At 40.0% G+C, this 13,765-nt stretch overlaps 1 protein-coding gene across 1 annotated transcript; it reads right to left on the bottom strand.

Moving 5' to 3' along the window:
- Window positions 1-4,676: 4,676 nt before the first annotated feature.
- coq7 (coenzyme Q7 homolog, ubiquinone (yeast)) lies at window positions 4,677-9,140 on the bottom strand. The gene is made up of 6 exons (XM_071518410.1): window positions 8,971-9,140; window positions 8,240-8,421; window positions 7,580-7,694; window positions 6,733-6,872; window positions 5,473-5,541; window positions 4,677-5,064 (listed from the first exon to the last, which is right to left on the bottom strand). The coding sequence occupies exons 1-6, from the start codon at window positions 9,053-9,055 to the stop codon at window positions 4,987-4,989; spliced, it is 669 nt and encodes a 222-aa protein (XP_071374511.1). The 5' UTR covers window positions 9,056-9,140; the 3' UTR covers window positions 4,677-4,986.
- Window positions 9,141-13,765: the final 4,625 nt, after the last annotated feature.

Here is a 13,765-nt window from a genome sequence, read left to right as displayed (position 1 = left end):
TGGCCTCTACTGGACAGCCAGTAAATCACAGATTCCAGCTGAGGTGATGTCAGACCTTTGCATCATGTGTTGTCGCTTCACACTGTGAGGACTTGAGGACACGTGGGCACAGCTCTTTCAGGGACACACTCCCCCTAAACGCCCGTGAGCCTCGAGATTTACCAGAGGGATAAGTAGTCACATGTATGTGTTTCAGCGTAGCAAAATACCATGGAGTCACTGATACTCCACCAGCAAAAAGACACGATTCTTAAAGAACTCAGTGGGTTTGAAACCATAAACAAAATCCATTTGAGATTTAACTAAACCACTCTGTACAGCACTAATGCAGAACGATTAGTCGATTAACCGATTAGTCGATTGACCCAAAATTAATCGATTGTAATTTTGCTAATCGATTAATCATTTTAGTCATTTATCAAATAAAAATACCAAACAGTTGCTGGTTACAGCTTCACAAATGCTAAGATTTGCTTGCTTTTCTCTGTTTCATATCATTATAAAATGAATACTTTTTTGGCTGCTGGTAAGTAACTAAGTAAGCAATTTTAAGAATCACTTTGAGCTCTGGTAACTTGTAATGGACATTTGTCATTATTTTTAACTTTAATTTTATAGACTAAATGATTAATCGAATAATCAAAAAAATAATCTATAGATTAATTGATAATGAAAATAATCATTAGTTGCAGCCCGATACGGCACAGTATTCTAAAGCATACAAACAATGACATCACACTACAGGTATTTATATGTATAGCCCTACAACAGTAAAAATGTTTACTGTTTACTATTTATAGCGCTGCCTCTCTGAGTGTCAGAGTGTTTTTCAGCCCACGCTGCTGAACGTGGACAGTTGACCTGGATAACCAGAGGTACATGAACAGCTCCACTGAGTCAGTTCAAGCTAATGGCCCCTCACTTCTGGGAACCTCTTGTTAAAGGTTCAAGGCAATGGATACTCTGATAAACTGGCACATGATCCTGACATACAAACACAGCAGGAATCCCAATCAAATTTATGGTGACATGACAGTTAGCATCTGTGTTAGCTTAATCATCCAGTGCTGTCAGCCGGGCTGATCTCATCAGCCAAGACATAATATCTGATTATGTTCCCAGTGTTCAGGCACGGCAATGCTTAAACATATCATGTCAGGATGTAAAGTTACTCGTTCCCAAGGTTGATAGGCTTGGCGGCATAATAACCAAGTGATGAAATCCCTGGCAGCAGCGATGGAGAATAAACTGTTAGAGGAGAGAAGGCTGTGCACCAGATTGGCTTCATACGTGAACGTGAATGTGTAAGGACAGAATTAGGAGAGAGTAGGGGCAAATTAGGGCCGCTTGGGGAGGCTAGAGATTGGGAAATGCCGGCACACATAAACCAGTACTTCTACAATCCTGCCAGAGGTAGTGGGCACCAACCAAGACCTGATCTGGTATTGTGGTCCAACATTCAGAGGGCGGTCTAGTTTGTAGAGATCACTCTGCATTGGGACGATGCAGGAGATGAGGCATATGGCAGGAAGAAGCTTTGATATACAATAGATACCAGCACTCTAAAACACAAAAGGATATTTACATAATATCCTCGAGGAAAAAGGGAACAAGATTGTATCTTTTGGTCAGTGAGATGATTCCCCCCCCCCCAATAGACAGGCTTGTTACTCATCACAGGACAGGAGCAGACCAAGTTAACTCAGAGGACAGAGTGTGTTGCATCAAGTTCCCTCCTAGGCAAAATATGGACTAATATGAGATGAGATTATTTTACTTTATTTTTTTCCAAATCTGAGAGGAAACAACATTCTGAAAGTTGTCAGACATCAACAGAGTACTATGATACTCTCAGACCAATCTATGTTGATACTTAAGTAATAGAATATCTAATGGAGTGATAAGTGCTTTCCCCACAAAGACCTTCGGTGCTGCACATGGAAGGGCACCTTATGCTACCTATTAGTTACTGTAAACCCACTGCTTGACAGTCTGCCCACATCCAAGCCAAGAAACAATATGATCTGCATCCGAAAGCTTTTATGATAGCGATTTATATTATTCGTGCTCCTCAAAATTTACAACCCCAATTATTCACGGGTAGCGAGATGGTCCCAGTTTTGTTGAGTTTTATTGCTCTTTTCAAATTCTTGTTGCCTATTTCTCAGTCAGTGTTTCAGCAGATTCCTTCTGAGGTGATTCTAGGAAAAGAACCTAAACAATTCACGCTAACTCCTGATTGCCATAGATGGCTGCAGAAAATAGCTCTGTAATGTGGTGTAAATGTCAAACTTAGTTGCTACTCAGAACTGAAAGGAATGCATTTGTTTTACATCAAGCAGGTTTATACACTGCTTCTCATATTCAGGCTGTTTAAAATCAAGCACAAAGATGTATTATATCCATGATTAAACATGGCAGCTAATTTAGATGTAGCTTTTATGGTTTACTGTTATTAACACCTGCATCGTGACTGAGTCATCACTCATGATTTTATTTACCGGTAATTTTGTCACCCAAGGTGGTGCTACAAATGGAGCTGTACATTTGTTGCTTTATTTAAACACTTGCTATAAAACTGTCAGCACTATTAATCTGGAGCAGAGATAATACATGATGATCTACCTTTGATTTGCAAAGCCTGCCATTGTCTCAGGTTGCTTGTGTGTAGTTGGTGACCTCCTATGACCATTAAACTAGGTTCCATGCCTTTTCCTCCTGGCCATGTCAAAGTGATACAAATGTCCTTTATGTAAAAAAAACTATACTTGTTATTTTGGTACTGCTAAGCTAGTGAGAATAAATTTATACTTTAGAGAAGTTAGACATAATTGTTGCAGCACATAGGCTCACAAAGTGGAAACATCATGACCAGATAAACCAGCTTACTCGTTAAAACAGAAGCACTTTGTCAATGTTTAACAGTTTTAGAATTCCTCTATATGATGCATTTTTCTAACCTTAAGATAAGCTACATGCTCATTACGTTTCAAAAGTTATTTAGCCTTAACAGCATGCACACACACTGACTAACCCTATGCACACACTAAGCCTAACCACTTGTAATGACCACTTGAACCATCATAATAAACACATCATATTTAGAGCTTATCATCAAAGAGGTCCAATATCAGATATCTAATTGGTCATGCACATGTGTTAGTGAATCTTTGATTTTTTTGGTGGTTTTTGTTTGTCTTGGGCTGTACCACAACCAGGAAATGATGGACGGTGGAGAAGAGCCTATTTTTAAGGAATGGAGGCCATAGAGTTACAGCATGTTAACCCTTAGGGTCAGGTCCGATATGTAAACCCATCCCAGCTAAAATAACTCCTCTGACCTCATCCTGGGGAAAATAGCTCAGAGCCTGTGAACCTGGGCAACGGCTCACTTCTAGTACAGGCCTAGACAAGGTCTACACCTTTCCTTGAACTACTGTTATTGCCTGCTAGGATGAGATAACAATTACCATCAAAGAAAGAGCTTTGAGTCGCCCTGGTGGCTCAACCAGTAGAGCGCATACCATTAAGGCAAAATCCTAATCGCAGCAGCATGGGTTTGAATCTGGCCCATGCTCTTTGCTGCATGTAATCCCTTCCCTCTGCACTGTAACTGTCTAGTAAAGCAGACATGCCAAAAAGAAAAAGGCATCTGCACACTCAAAATCTGTGCAAAAATCATTTACTGCGAGCTTTCAGTCAGAGGATGCCTTTTTCAAGTCTATAATTTTCCAGCTCCAGCTCCTCAACCAAGATTTGTAGCAGGTGAGAAGTGTCTTTTCTTCAGTTTAAAAAAATAATGGGCTGAGGGCTGCTCAATTTCATTCCATGGCACTAGCCATCAACCTTTCCATTCTTGCAGCAACATTGACTCTCCTTCACATCGTGCTCCACCAGATAATTTGTAACTTTTGATGGCAGTCACAGTGCATGTGATGAGGGCCATCAAGTCTCTTCTCTAATCCAGTGGAATGTAATGCACAGAACTTGAAAAGGATAAAGCGTAGGTCAAGGCCTTGGGTCAGTACACAATGTACAGTAAGGACAAACCGATGCCTATAGTCAATAGGAGGGACGATGGGGGCGAATGAACACTTTGCTCTACTTGCTGAAAGGCCTAATAGATTAGGGGCCTCTTGTCAATCCTTCTTTCTCAGTGACCTAATGTACCCAGAACAGCTGTGTGAGGGCGCTTAACAGTTAGGCCAGGACGACAAGGCATAGTTCAGCTTGATATATGACCTATTATATGTGAAAGAGGAGAGTTTGTTGAAGGGTATGATGGCGTGAGTATGCCAATATCAATATGACCTCATTACACGTATTTGAAGTATTTCGGTGAACGGCAAGTGTCAGATCTTTAAGTACAACCTGTACACGTTGTCCACTGCTGCACCGGAGAGACAACGTACGACTCGGATATCTTGACATGGTCGATTAAAGCAGAAAAAAAGCCAGATAAATGAGATCTGGAGTTCACCTTCAATAAACTCCCATCATCTCTTGAGACCACTGAGGTCTTCTTGATGCAAGAGGAGGGATTCCACCAACTTCCCACATATATCACTTTCAGACAAGTCGCAACAAGAGGCAACTTCAGAGAAACTCAATTGGTCAAACAGGATTGCTACAAAGAAAGAAAACAGGATTTACATTTACACAATGATGTAACAGTCTACAATTTAATTTAGGAAAGGTCACTCCATTTACTTTTACAAAGAGTCCAATTATTAAACACTGTACAATGCAATACAATTCAGGTCAATTTAGACAACAATGAATTCTTGTATACAATGTTTTCATTCTAGCAAAGGTGCAACATTGTCATTAGACAATTAGCCAAGGAGCGCTGTCACAAAGTGCTTCAATATCAATGGAGCAGCATTTAAACAGACACCATGAGAATGAGTTACTTACTTTATACAAACTGAGTCAAGATAATAAAAAATAACCTCTGAGAAAAAGGAAACTGAAATAATTACATGATTAGACACGTTCAGAAACACATATTGCAGCTTTGCAGCCTAGCTGTATTGCATTTTTTAATAGCCAGTATCCAGGTACCTAAAATAAAAGAAGAAAAAAAAAAGTGCTTAGATCAGAATTGCTTATATGACATTCAGTAAAAACTGCAGACAAAGTAAAGTACACCGATATCATTCACAGGCAACTAGTGTTGATCTATGTGATCCAATGTTTGGGAAATCAAAGTATTTGTGTGGATTCTGCTGAGAACATTTCTTCTACTCCTCAATAATACATTTCCCAGTAAGCCCATGATAAATGAATGGCAATAAATGACAAAATACCACAACAAAGATCATAAAGGAAAAATCATTCAACATAGCAACCCAAACATAAACCGCAACCAAGGTTTTTTCAATAACTTGATGACTTGAAAAAACGTTTGTTCTATAAGGGCTTATCTACGCTACACTGAAGTTTGACAAGAATAAGACAAAACATGTTTACCGTTTCAGCATCATGCTCCAGTCCTGTATCGTGATGCTCCAACTCGTCGTCTCTGAATTCCTTTATTATCTAGGAAAATATAGCAAAATACCATTTAGTAAATAGGTGAACATTTTCAGATACCATCAGAGTAGTACCCTTTTTAGTTGTACCTGTTTATCTCTTGTATTACCTTTTATTCCTATTTTTTATTTATTTTCATTTTTCAGCTCTATCATCTATTTAATTGTGGTAGTTTTACATCACTGTCCTTTTGGGTTTTATTGTATGTAAAGCACTTTGTAAACATTGTTTTTAGAAAAGTACTATACAAATAAAGTTATTATTAAAGTTATTATTATTACCCTGCTTGTAAATAGATTATTTTACAAGATAGACAGAAGCTTTTCTGACATGTCCGACAACGACAAAGTTTATTTTGTTCAACCCTGTTTTTTAATCAAGTAATCTTAGGTCATGTTTGTTGATATTGTTCACCTTTGTTGCTCTCCCCTGGTGGGTACACTGGAACCAACTTTCAATTTTTTGCATTCAATTAATTACCAATTAACCACTCATAAAGCCAAAAGTTTGAATGATATATGATCTGGCAAAATGGCAGCTCAAATCTCCCTTTGCAAGACCCCGGTTCAACGGAGGACTACCTTCACGTGTTTGAGCACTTCGGCCCACCTGGAACAATTCCACCAGGCATGGGAAAAATCTCTGCCATCTTCCAGTCGGGGGTCTGACTGTTGAGCTCTGACAGTGTGAGTCACTCTCTCACATTTACCAGTGATGAAACACTAAATCCATCTTAATGGGGAATCAAGTGCTGTGATGTGTACAAATCGAAGACACGGGCTCTGAAGTGTGCAACTAGGAAAATAAAAGTCTACTTTTGACAAAATGATATTATATTTTCACCCTTGAGGATGTGTGACGGCTCTTAAAAGAGGATGTATAACTCAATACACTCAATGCCTTATGTATAACACATTTTATTCATAATTTCGCTATGACAAGCCTGTAATCTCAATAATGTAAAATGGTGTTTTATTGATCCCCTTCTTATTTGTCTCTCCCTCTAGAGAAAATGTGCTATTCTATGTGTATTTTCACTTTTCCTACCAATGTCCATTTCGTCTCTTCATTCAGTATGTTACACAATCACACCCACCCACATTACATGGAGGACATTTGAAGGACTTCTTTTATGCATAGAAACAAAAAGCACTTTGCCTGAGTAAGTGAATGCAGAGAAAACAGTGTCTGACTCACTTGTAAGAGTTCAGTGTATCTGTCTGGATCTTTCTCCATCAGCGCTCTGATCTGGCTGTTGTAATGCTCCGAGATGCTCTCCTCTACTGCCACAGTGCAGGCCATGGCCCCCTCCTTCCCCAGCAGTGCTGTGGACGCACCTAAAGGAGATGAAAATGTACTTATGATTCTGCAAAGCAACACCTTACTACATGTATTGCCTACAGACTGCAGCAGACTGACTCATTGGGGGCCACAGGCTGAGCAACCAAGTTGTTTCTACCTTTGTGAATTCTCAAGTCAAGTTCTTCTCCTCAGGTGGAGAAATACAACATGTTGGTTATGGTGTTTTAGCATTCCTCCCACACTAGATATGACTTTAAGTTCACACAACCAAACCTAAGCTACATTAAGAGGCATCCCAGGATTCAAGCACAGGTGTCCTGGCAATTTGAAACTTTGGAAGATTATTGCTATTTTCTTTATTCATCTGTGTTTTGTCCTGCAAATCAAAGTATCATATTACTTTATGAAATGTATTAGGGATGCACCGATATATTGGCAGACTATCGGTATTGGCCGATATTATTTTTACTGCCAATATTTTTTTATGGCCTTTTTTTTTGTTAAACTGGCTTTTTAAATTTTGTGACCATTTTTTCTAGGAGTGTGTCACTTAATACAACTGTCAAATTAGCAACATAATAAAACTAATATGGCCTTTTGTTTAAAAAACATTTACTAAGACTTCCTAAGATTCTTACAAAAATACATATCAGTATCAGTATCATCAGTATCGTCAGTATCGACCTCCAAAAAACATATCAGTGCACCCCTAAAATGTGTATTATGTTTTGGAGCTGCCCACCTAATAAAAACCCTGTGATGTTCCAGAGGGGCAACAGTAATGTGGGCCGAACTCTGTTCTCAGCCAGAATTTCATTGAATTTCTCAAGGTGTTTCTTTTCTTGATCCCACATTTCCTGAGGAAAAACAGAATGAATATGTAAGTGTCTAGCGCAATGCAGTCAAACATACACCACACATATGCATGCATTTGTGTGGCAACACAATATCCTTTTAATTTTTGGATCACAATGCAATAACCAAACCATCCATAATGTCTCTACTTAAGTCTGCGCTTTTTAAAATACAATACTGATAAACTTGGATGAATGGTTAAAGCTGCATTAAGCAAGATTTGTATGTAAAAATGCATCCGCCCAAGCAGCCTTAGTCAAAAAGTGGTGCTGCAGTATAGAAGAGTATCTTTTGCCTCTCTGATCCCTTTATTTTCCACAGTCCAGCCAGGTTGGTAAACATGAGCGTTCTGTGTGCAGTTTATTGACATCACATCACATGATTTCTGGGTATTCTTCAAACAGTTTTCAATTACATCTTGCCATTTGGAGCCACCAACGTGCAAAGTTGCCTTGTGCAGCTTCAAGAATAGTATTGTGATTACAAAAAGAGTTGTGAGTGTAGTGAGTTTTGCCAGAAAGCATTATGTGATGCATTGTGTCCGTACCTGGATGAGAGGTCCTGTCTGAGATCTACCCAACACTGCCATCTGGCCGGCGTATATGCGGTTGGCACCGTATTCACCCGCATGGTCGACACGCAGCATTCTGTCCAGCATGGCCTTCTCCTCATCGTCCCGAGGGGGAGGGAGCACACTGTAACCCCGGGAGCTCAGCTGGAGGGGGGCAGCTGTAATACAAGCACAGACATGTAGCTACATAAGGCAAGGAGCAGTAACGCTGGCTCTTTGACAATAAGGCTCAAAGGCGGTCTCCTCTGGGACCTGAGACATTTATCCCATCAGGAAAAGCTGTAAAAGATGTTCCAAAATATGTGTTCAGTTTCAAGATTAGTTAAACTAGATCTTAGTAGTGCTTCAAAACAACAGGCACCTTTACAGAAAGACTAATGGGTTGATTTATACTGGTTCCTATAGCTTAGGTATGTAGTTAACCATTTCTGTTCCTTACGGAAACTATTACAAACTTGAATAGTTTTACTGGCACCTTTCTAAGACCTTTACGAAAGCTAACGTTAATGGTTTGTAATATCCATTAGTGTACTGTAAAGCTTGAAGGATTTCTCTCATGACTACAGGGAAACAGCATGCAACAGTGATAAGTGAGACAACATTAGTCATGAAGAATGCAGTGTAGACAGATAATCCAAGCAGGGTGATGTTTTAGCATGAACTTAGCTTTTAGCTACCGTTGCTCTTACACCAGCCCGCCTGCTTACCTCTGCGTTTCAAACATTGCCGAATGATCGACCGACTGAAAACCTGCGACCAGTCACACAGAGCAACCTGTGCGGCTCTCTGCATTGTCGTTGTCGCTGTATGTTTGATTAATTATCTATGTATCAAAGACACGTAAAAATGTGTGCAAACTGTCATTGAGAATGTCAGAAGGTGGACGCGGCGCATGTGTATGATGTCACGACGTTACGACACATGAAACCACTACACGATTCATCACAGTGTTTTATTTTGAAAGCGCTCAGTTTCAGTTATCCAGAAAATTTAAATTCATGTTGAAGCCGAAACCGGTAGGCCGTCTGTCATTTTCCAAACACCCAAAGCCAACATTTTATCAACCCCATAAACCACAGACAGGTCAAATTTACTGCTCTGACTTTGAAGGGGGGAAAAAACACAATAATGAATTTGCATTAAAGAATCAGCTCAAGATCAAGAGTAAAGGCCTGTGCATCAACTTGATCATCATAGTGCCAAATGATACATTTCAATGGCATAAGTAAATGCATACATAGAAATATATTTATTGTTAATGTTTAGGTAGATAGCAAGTTGTTAAAAGAAAAAACAAGGCAATCTTAAACATCCAGAGGTTCATCACTGTATTTGAAGTAAGTCTATCCAATGCCAAATGTGGTGGGGATAAAATTGACCTTTTGACACATCAAGGCTCATCATTTATTTTTTGACTTGAATTATTTTCACCTTGTGAAACGATGAATTATATCAATCAGAGCCCAGTTGGATTTGTTTAACAAATAAAGTAAATGAAGAAAATTTGGTTGTTGTAGTGATGGGTCACTGTGCCTTTCTGCAGTTTAGACTGTGTCAAATAAATCATCCTCTTTTGGTATCTTTTGGTTGGGCCTGTCATGTACTGTAGACCTGACAATAATGGAGTAAGGTATCATTTTTGATCCATAGATGGCAGTATTGCACAGTTAAAGGCCTTTTGGGGACAAACTCAGGAGACAAGTTGTACTCTGGATGTACCTTTTTAACTCCCTTTGATCCAATACATGTGTCACTGCAGTGTGACTGATCACACAGCATGCAGGTCAATTAGATTTCACTTTTTAGAATTAGAAAAATAAATGAGTCAATGTTGGCCTTGTATCAGAAAATTTGTTCTCATGCTCTCGCATCATCTGTCACTGTCAGTCGGTTAAGTTTCATCATTATTAGTGGTGAACTTTCATCATATTAGTCAGCACTATTACTTCTTATCTATATGAATCCTGCCTTTGATGAGCAGACAAAACCTCCCCCTGCTGTCAAGCTCATGAAATAAGTGCTGGGACACAGGAATCTGTGGAATGACGGGGTTGACTGCTATGGAGCTGTGATGGTCGCGAGTAAACAGGGCCGGGACGGGACGGGTGTGTCGGTGTGTCGGTGTGTCGGTGTGTGTGTTTGTGTTTTTGTGGTGAGACACCGGTTGTGTGTTTCCCTATCTGTCTGTCTGACTGCGGGTGGCTGCGCACGTGTGGCTGCACTTTGGTGTCTGTCTCTGTGGGTTTCCTTCTGCCCTCTGTGTGTGTGTGTGTGTGTGAGTGTGTGTGTGTGTGTGTGTGTGTGTGTGTGTGTGTCCATGCAGTGCAAAAGTGTTACGGGTCAAGTGATGAATACCTGAAAATCATCATCATATACATATTTGTTCCTTTATTATCCCTTTCACCTTTGAGGTATTGTAATATTGTAATTTTGCATTATAGTAATGGGTTGTTTTGTGCATGTGCCTTTATTGCTAGTCTTTGATTGCCTGTAGTACTTTTAAATCCTGACTTGCTCATTGTAGAGCCATTTCTTGCCCTGATGAAGACCAATAGGGTCGTTGGCTCTAAGTCATGACAATAAAGGCTTTTTAAATTTCAAGCTTTTAGTTTCTTCCATCATTACTGGATTTAGAGTGCCTTGGACTTCGTGTTTACAGCTCAAGAGTTTGCTTTTTTTCTCTCTGGAGGTTTATAATCTTAGAGTTAGTATCTCAGTTTTCTATAGATTTGATTCCTGTTCCCATTGTGCATCTATAAGGACTTCACTACTTTTTTTGAATCCACAAGCGCACCAAGTGTTACTTCTGTCTACCTGAACGTCACCTGGCACATCATGATGTCAGTCTTCCCTGCTAAGATCCAATAGGCCTGGCTATGGATGGAGCTTCACACTGCGGCTGGACCGATGAGTATGAGAAATACCTTCATAAAAAAGCGCGTGATGTCCATGGACAGGCAGAGTCGTGTGTCTGGCACCCTCAAGCCACATGGTGGAGGATTTGTGGAGAGGAGACTAAGCCTTTCAACACAAGTGGTTTTCAGAATAGCTTTAAAGAATTGACACGTCTGACAGGTGTATCCTCTACTTGCGTAACTACCTGTCCTGTTAGAGTAAACAGTCTCCTTCATATTCTAATGGATATATGCAGGATGCAAAAGCAAAGTCTAAATTTCAGCTGCAGAGGAATTGAAGGAAAAGAAGAGAAGAAGAAGAAGAAGGCACTTGTTTTCCTGCTGTGGAGCTGGCTGTGACTGATGAGTGGATTAAAGGGCAAACCGCAGTGTCGGAGAGAGAGTGAGACTGTGTAATGTATGTGTCTATGTGACTCCTACCTGAATGTATGTGTGTGCGTGTGTTTGTGTAGTCTGTGCATGCATCCATGCATGTGTGTGAGTCTGCACACCCTTGCTCCGAGGCTCTGGTCAGACAGCGCATAGCTGTGGTGGGACGCAGGCTAAGCGCCTCTAGACGACAGTGAGTCAACAATGTCTGCTCTCACTCAGGAGAGACATGATAGGTCTTGCCTTGGCTCGTCCCTGCCTGGTGTGGTAGGACACCTAAAAACTGTTAGTGTGTATGTGTGTGTGTGTGTGTGTGTGTGTTGAGAGGAAGGGGGGGAGATAATGGTGATTTAATTAATTAATTGGTATTAACCAGATGTTAGCCTGCTGAATAAGACAGCAACATGCATCATTGTCTGTGCTTACACGCATAATGTTGTTCTTGATAGTCTGATGCCACTGTAACGTAGAAACCAAAACATTCTGATTCAAAACACATAGCCCCTGCTCAACAAGAAAAGTAAGCAACTAAGCAATTAATTTGGTTAAAAGCTAACTCTTCATGAGCAGAGTTAAGGCCAGGATAGCGTCTGTATTTTTTATTCTGTTTATTTTTTTATTCATAGTTTATCATTTTCCAACAGAGCAATCATATACATACAACTCAAAAAGAAAGAGAAAGAGAAAGAGAGAGAGAAAAAAAATAACAAACACAAGGGGTTTCCTCCATTACAACATCAGCATCTCTGTTTTCATTGATACGCAACGTCAAGAGATGATTCATGAATTCATGGGAAAATACTGTGTGGATCTACAGTATGAAATGTTTGTGTTTTTAGAACCAAATGAGCTTCATAAGTGTTATTGGTTATTATCTGATGCCAAAAACATTTATATAGTCACCTTTCCCAATTCTTTATCCTTTATCGTTTTGTCTGCCCCTCTATAAAAGAAGGTCAAAGTGCACGGTCAGCTATAGAAACATGCCATGCTGGGCGTCCTGGTTGTCAGTGGTCTAAGGCGCATACCATGCAACCGCAACATCCTGGGTTCGAATCCGGCCCAGGACCTTTGTCATCCCTTTCTCTCTCCCAATCTTTCCTGTCTCTCTCCACTATCAAATAAAGGCAAATAATTCCCCTCCCAAAAAAACAACAAGTACCGTTGGAGTTGGTGGGGATCTAGCGTCTTGTTCAAGGACACTTTTTTTATTTATTTATTTTTTATTTTAACAACTTTATTTACATTTTCACAATACAAAGTATATTCAGGTTGGAATATGGTTACATGTACTTACTGACTTATCACCCCCACCCACATCCCCCCATCCAGGGTGTTCAAGGACACTTTTAACAGGGCTGATGTTTGTTTGTCACAGGGCCTTGAACCCGGGCCACCCAGTTGAGGAACAGTCTCCCTAACGATTATGTCACCCTGCTGCCATTCATGGCGTTATGGCCGTGTTGTTCATGTTCAGAAATATTGATTGGACTGCCCTTGACAATAGGAACAACATATAAATCCTTTAATTGCATGGTATTCCCCTCTAAAACAGCATTCAACCAACAGCTGCCTTTTGCAGCAGCGCAATTATTCGCCCCAAATTGTTAGAAAACTAGGTTGAAAGAGAAATTAAAGTTATGCAACATTGTTTAAAAAAGCCAACCATTTTATAGCTTGGTGGTATCCCTCTGGAAAAGGCAAGATGCCTCATAAAATAGTGCAGAAAAAAGAGATTTATTTTCTGATTTAAATTCACCAAGTCTCCCAAAAAGCCACTCGACCCTTTTTATAGATGGCTGTATAAGATTAAGACAAGAGAAAAGTGATTTCTCTTACATGATTGAATTGTTTACACTTGAAAATCTCTTGCGCGCCCTTCAGACCTAGTTAAATCACTCTAAACCGCCTGTTTTCATGGACATTGGAGAGTGTGTTTAGCCTTGTCTGGTAAAGTTAAATGGCCCTTGTCTGTCTAGAAGTGTTCCTTGGGTGTTTTTTTTTTTTTAACACAAAATGGATAGAGGATTGTGTTTAAATCTGTTCCTGAATGAATGTGGGGAGATTTGAAAAACCCAGCATGTTCAGACAATCCTTGTCAAGACACTTAGATTGTGATTTCTGAATGAACGAGCATGATAATAACTACCATTTCAGATAGGAAGCCACCGGAGAAAACACATTCATGGCCACCCTGCTCAAGACTGTATAAAGGTAG

This window comes from Centroberyx affinis, unplaced genomic scaffold, assembly GCF_046629955.1.
Source record: "Centroberyx affinis isolate AG114_WGS23_722 - 3 ecotype Tasmania unplaced genomic scaffold, CSIRO-AGI_Caff_v1 ptg000006l_1, whole genome shotgun sequence".
Taxonomy (NCBI): domain Eukaryota; kingdom Metazoa; phylum Chordata; class Actinopteri; order Beryciformes; family Berycidae; genus Centroberyx; species Centroberyx affinis.
Note: the sequence above shows the minus strand (reverse complement) of the source record. Positions and strands in the feature narration are given on the sequence as shown.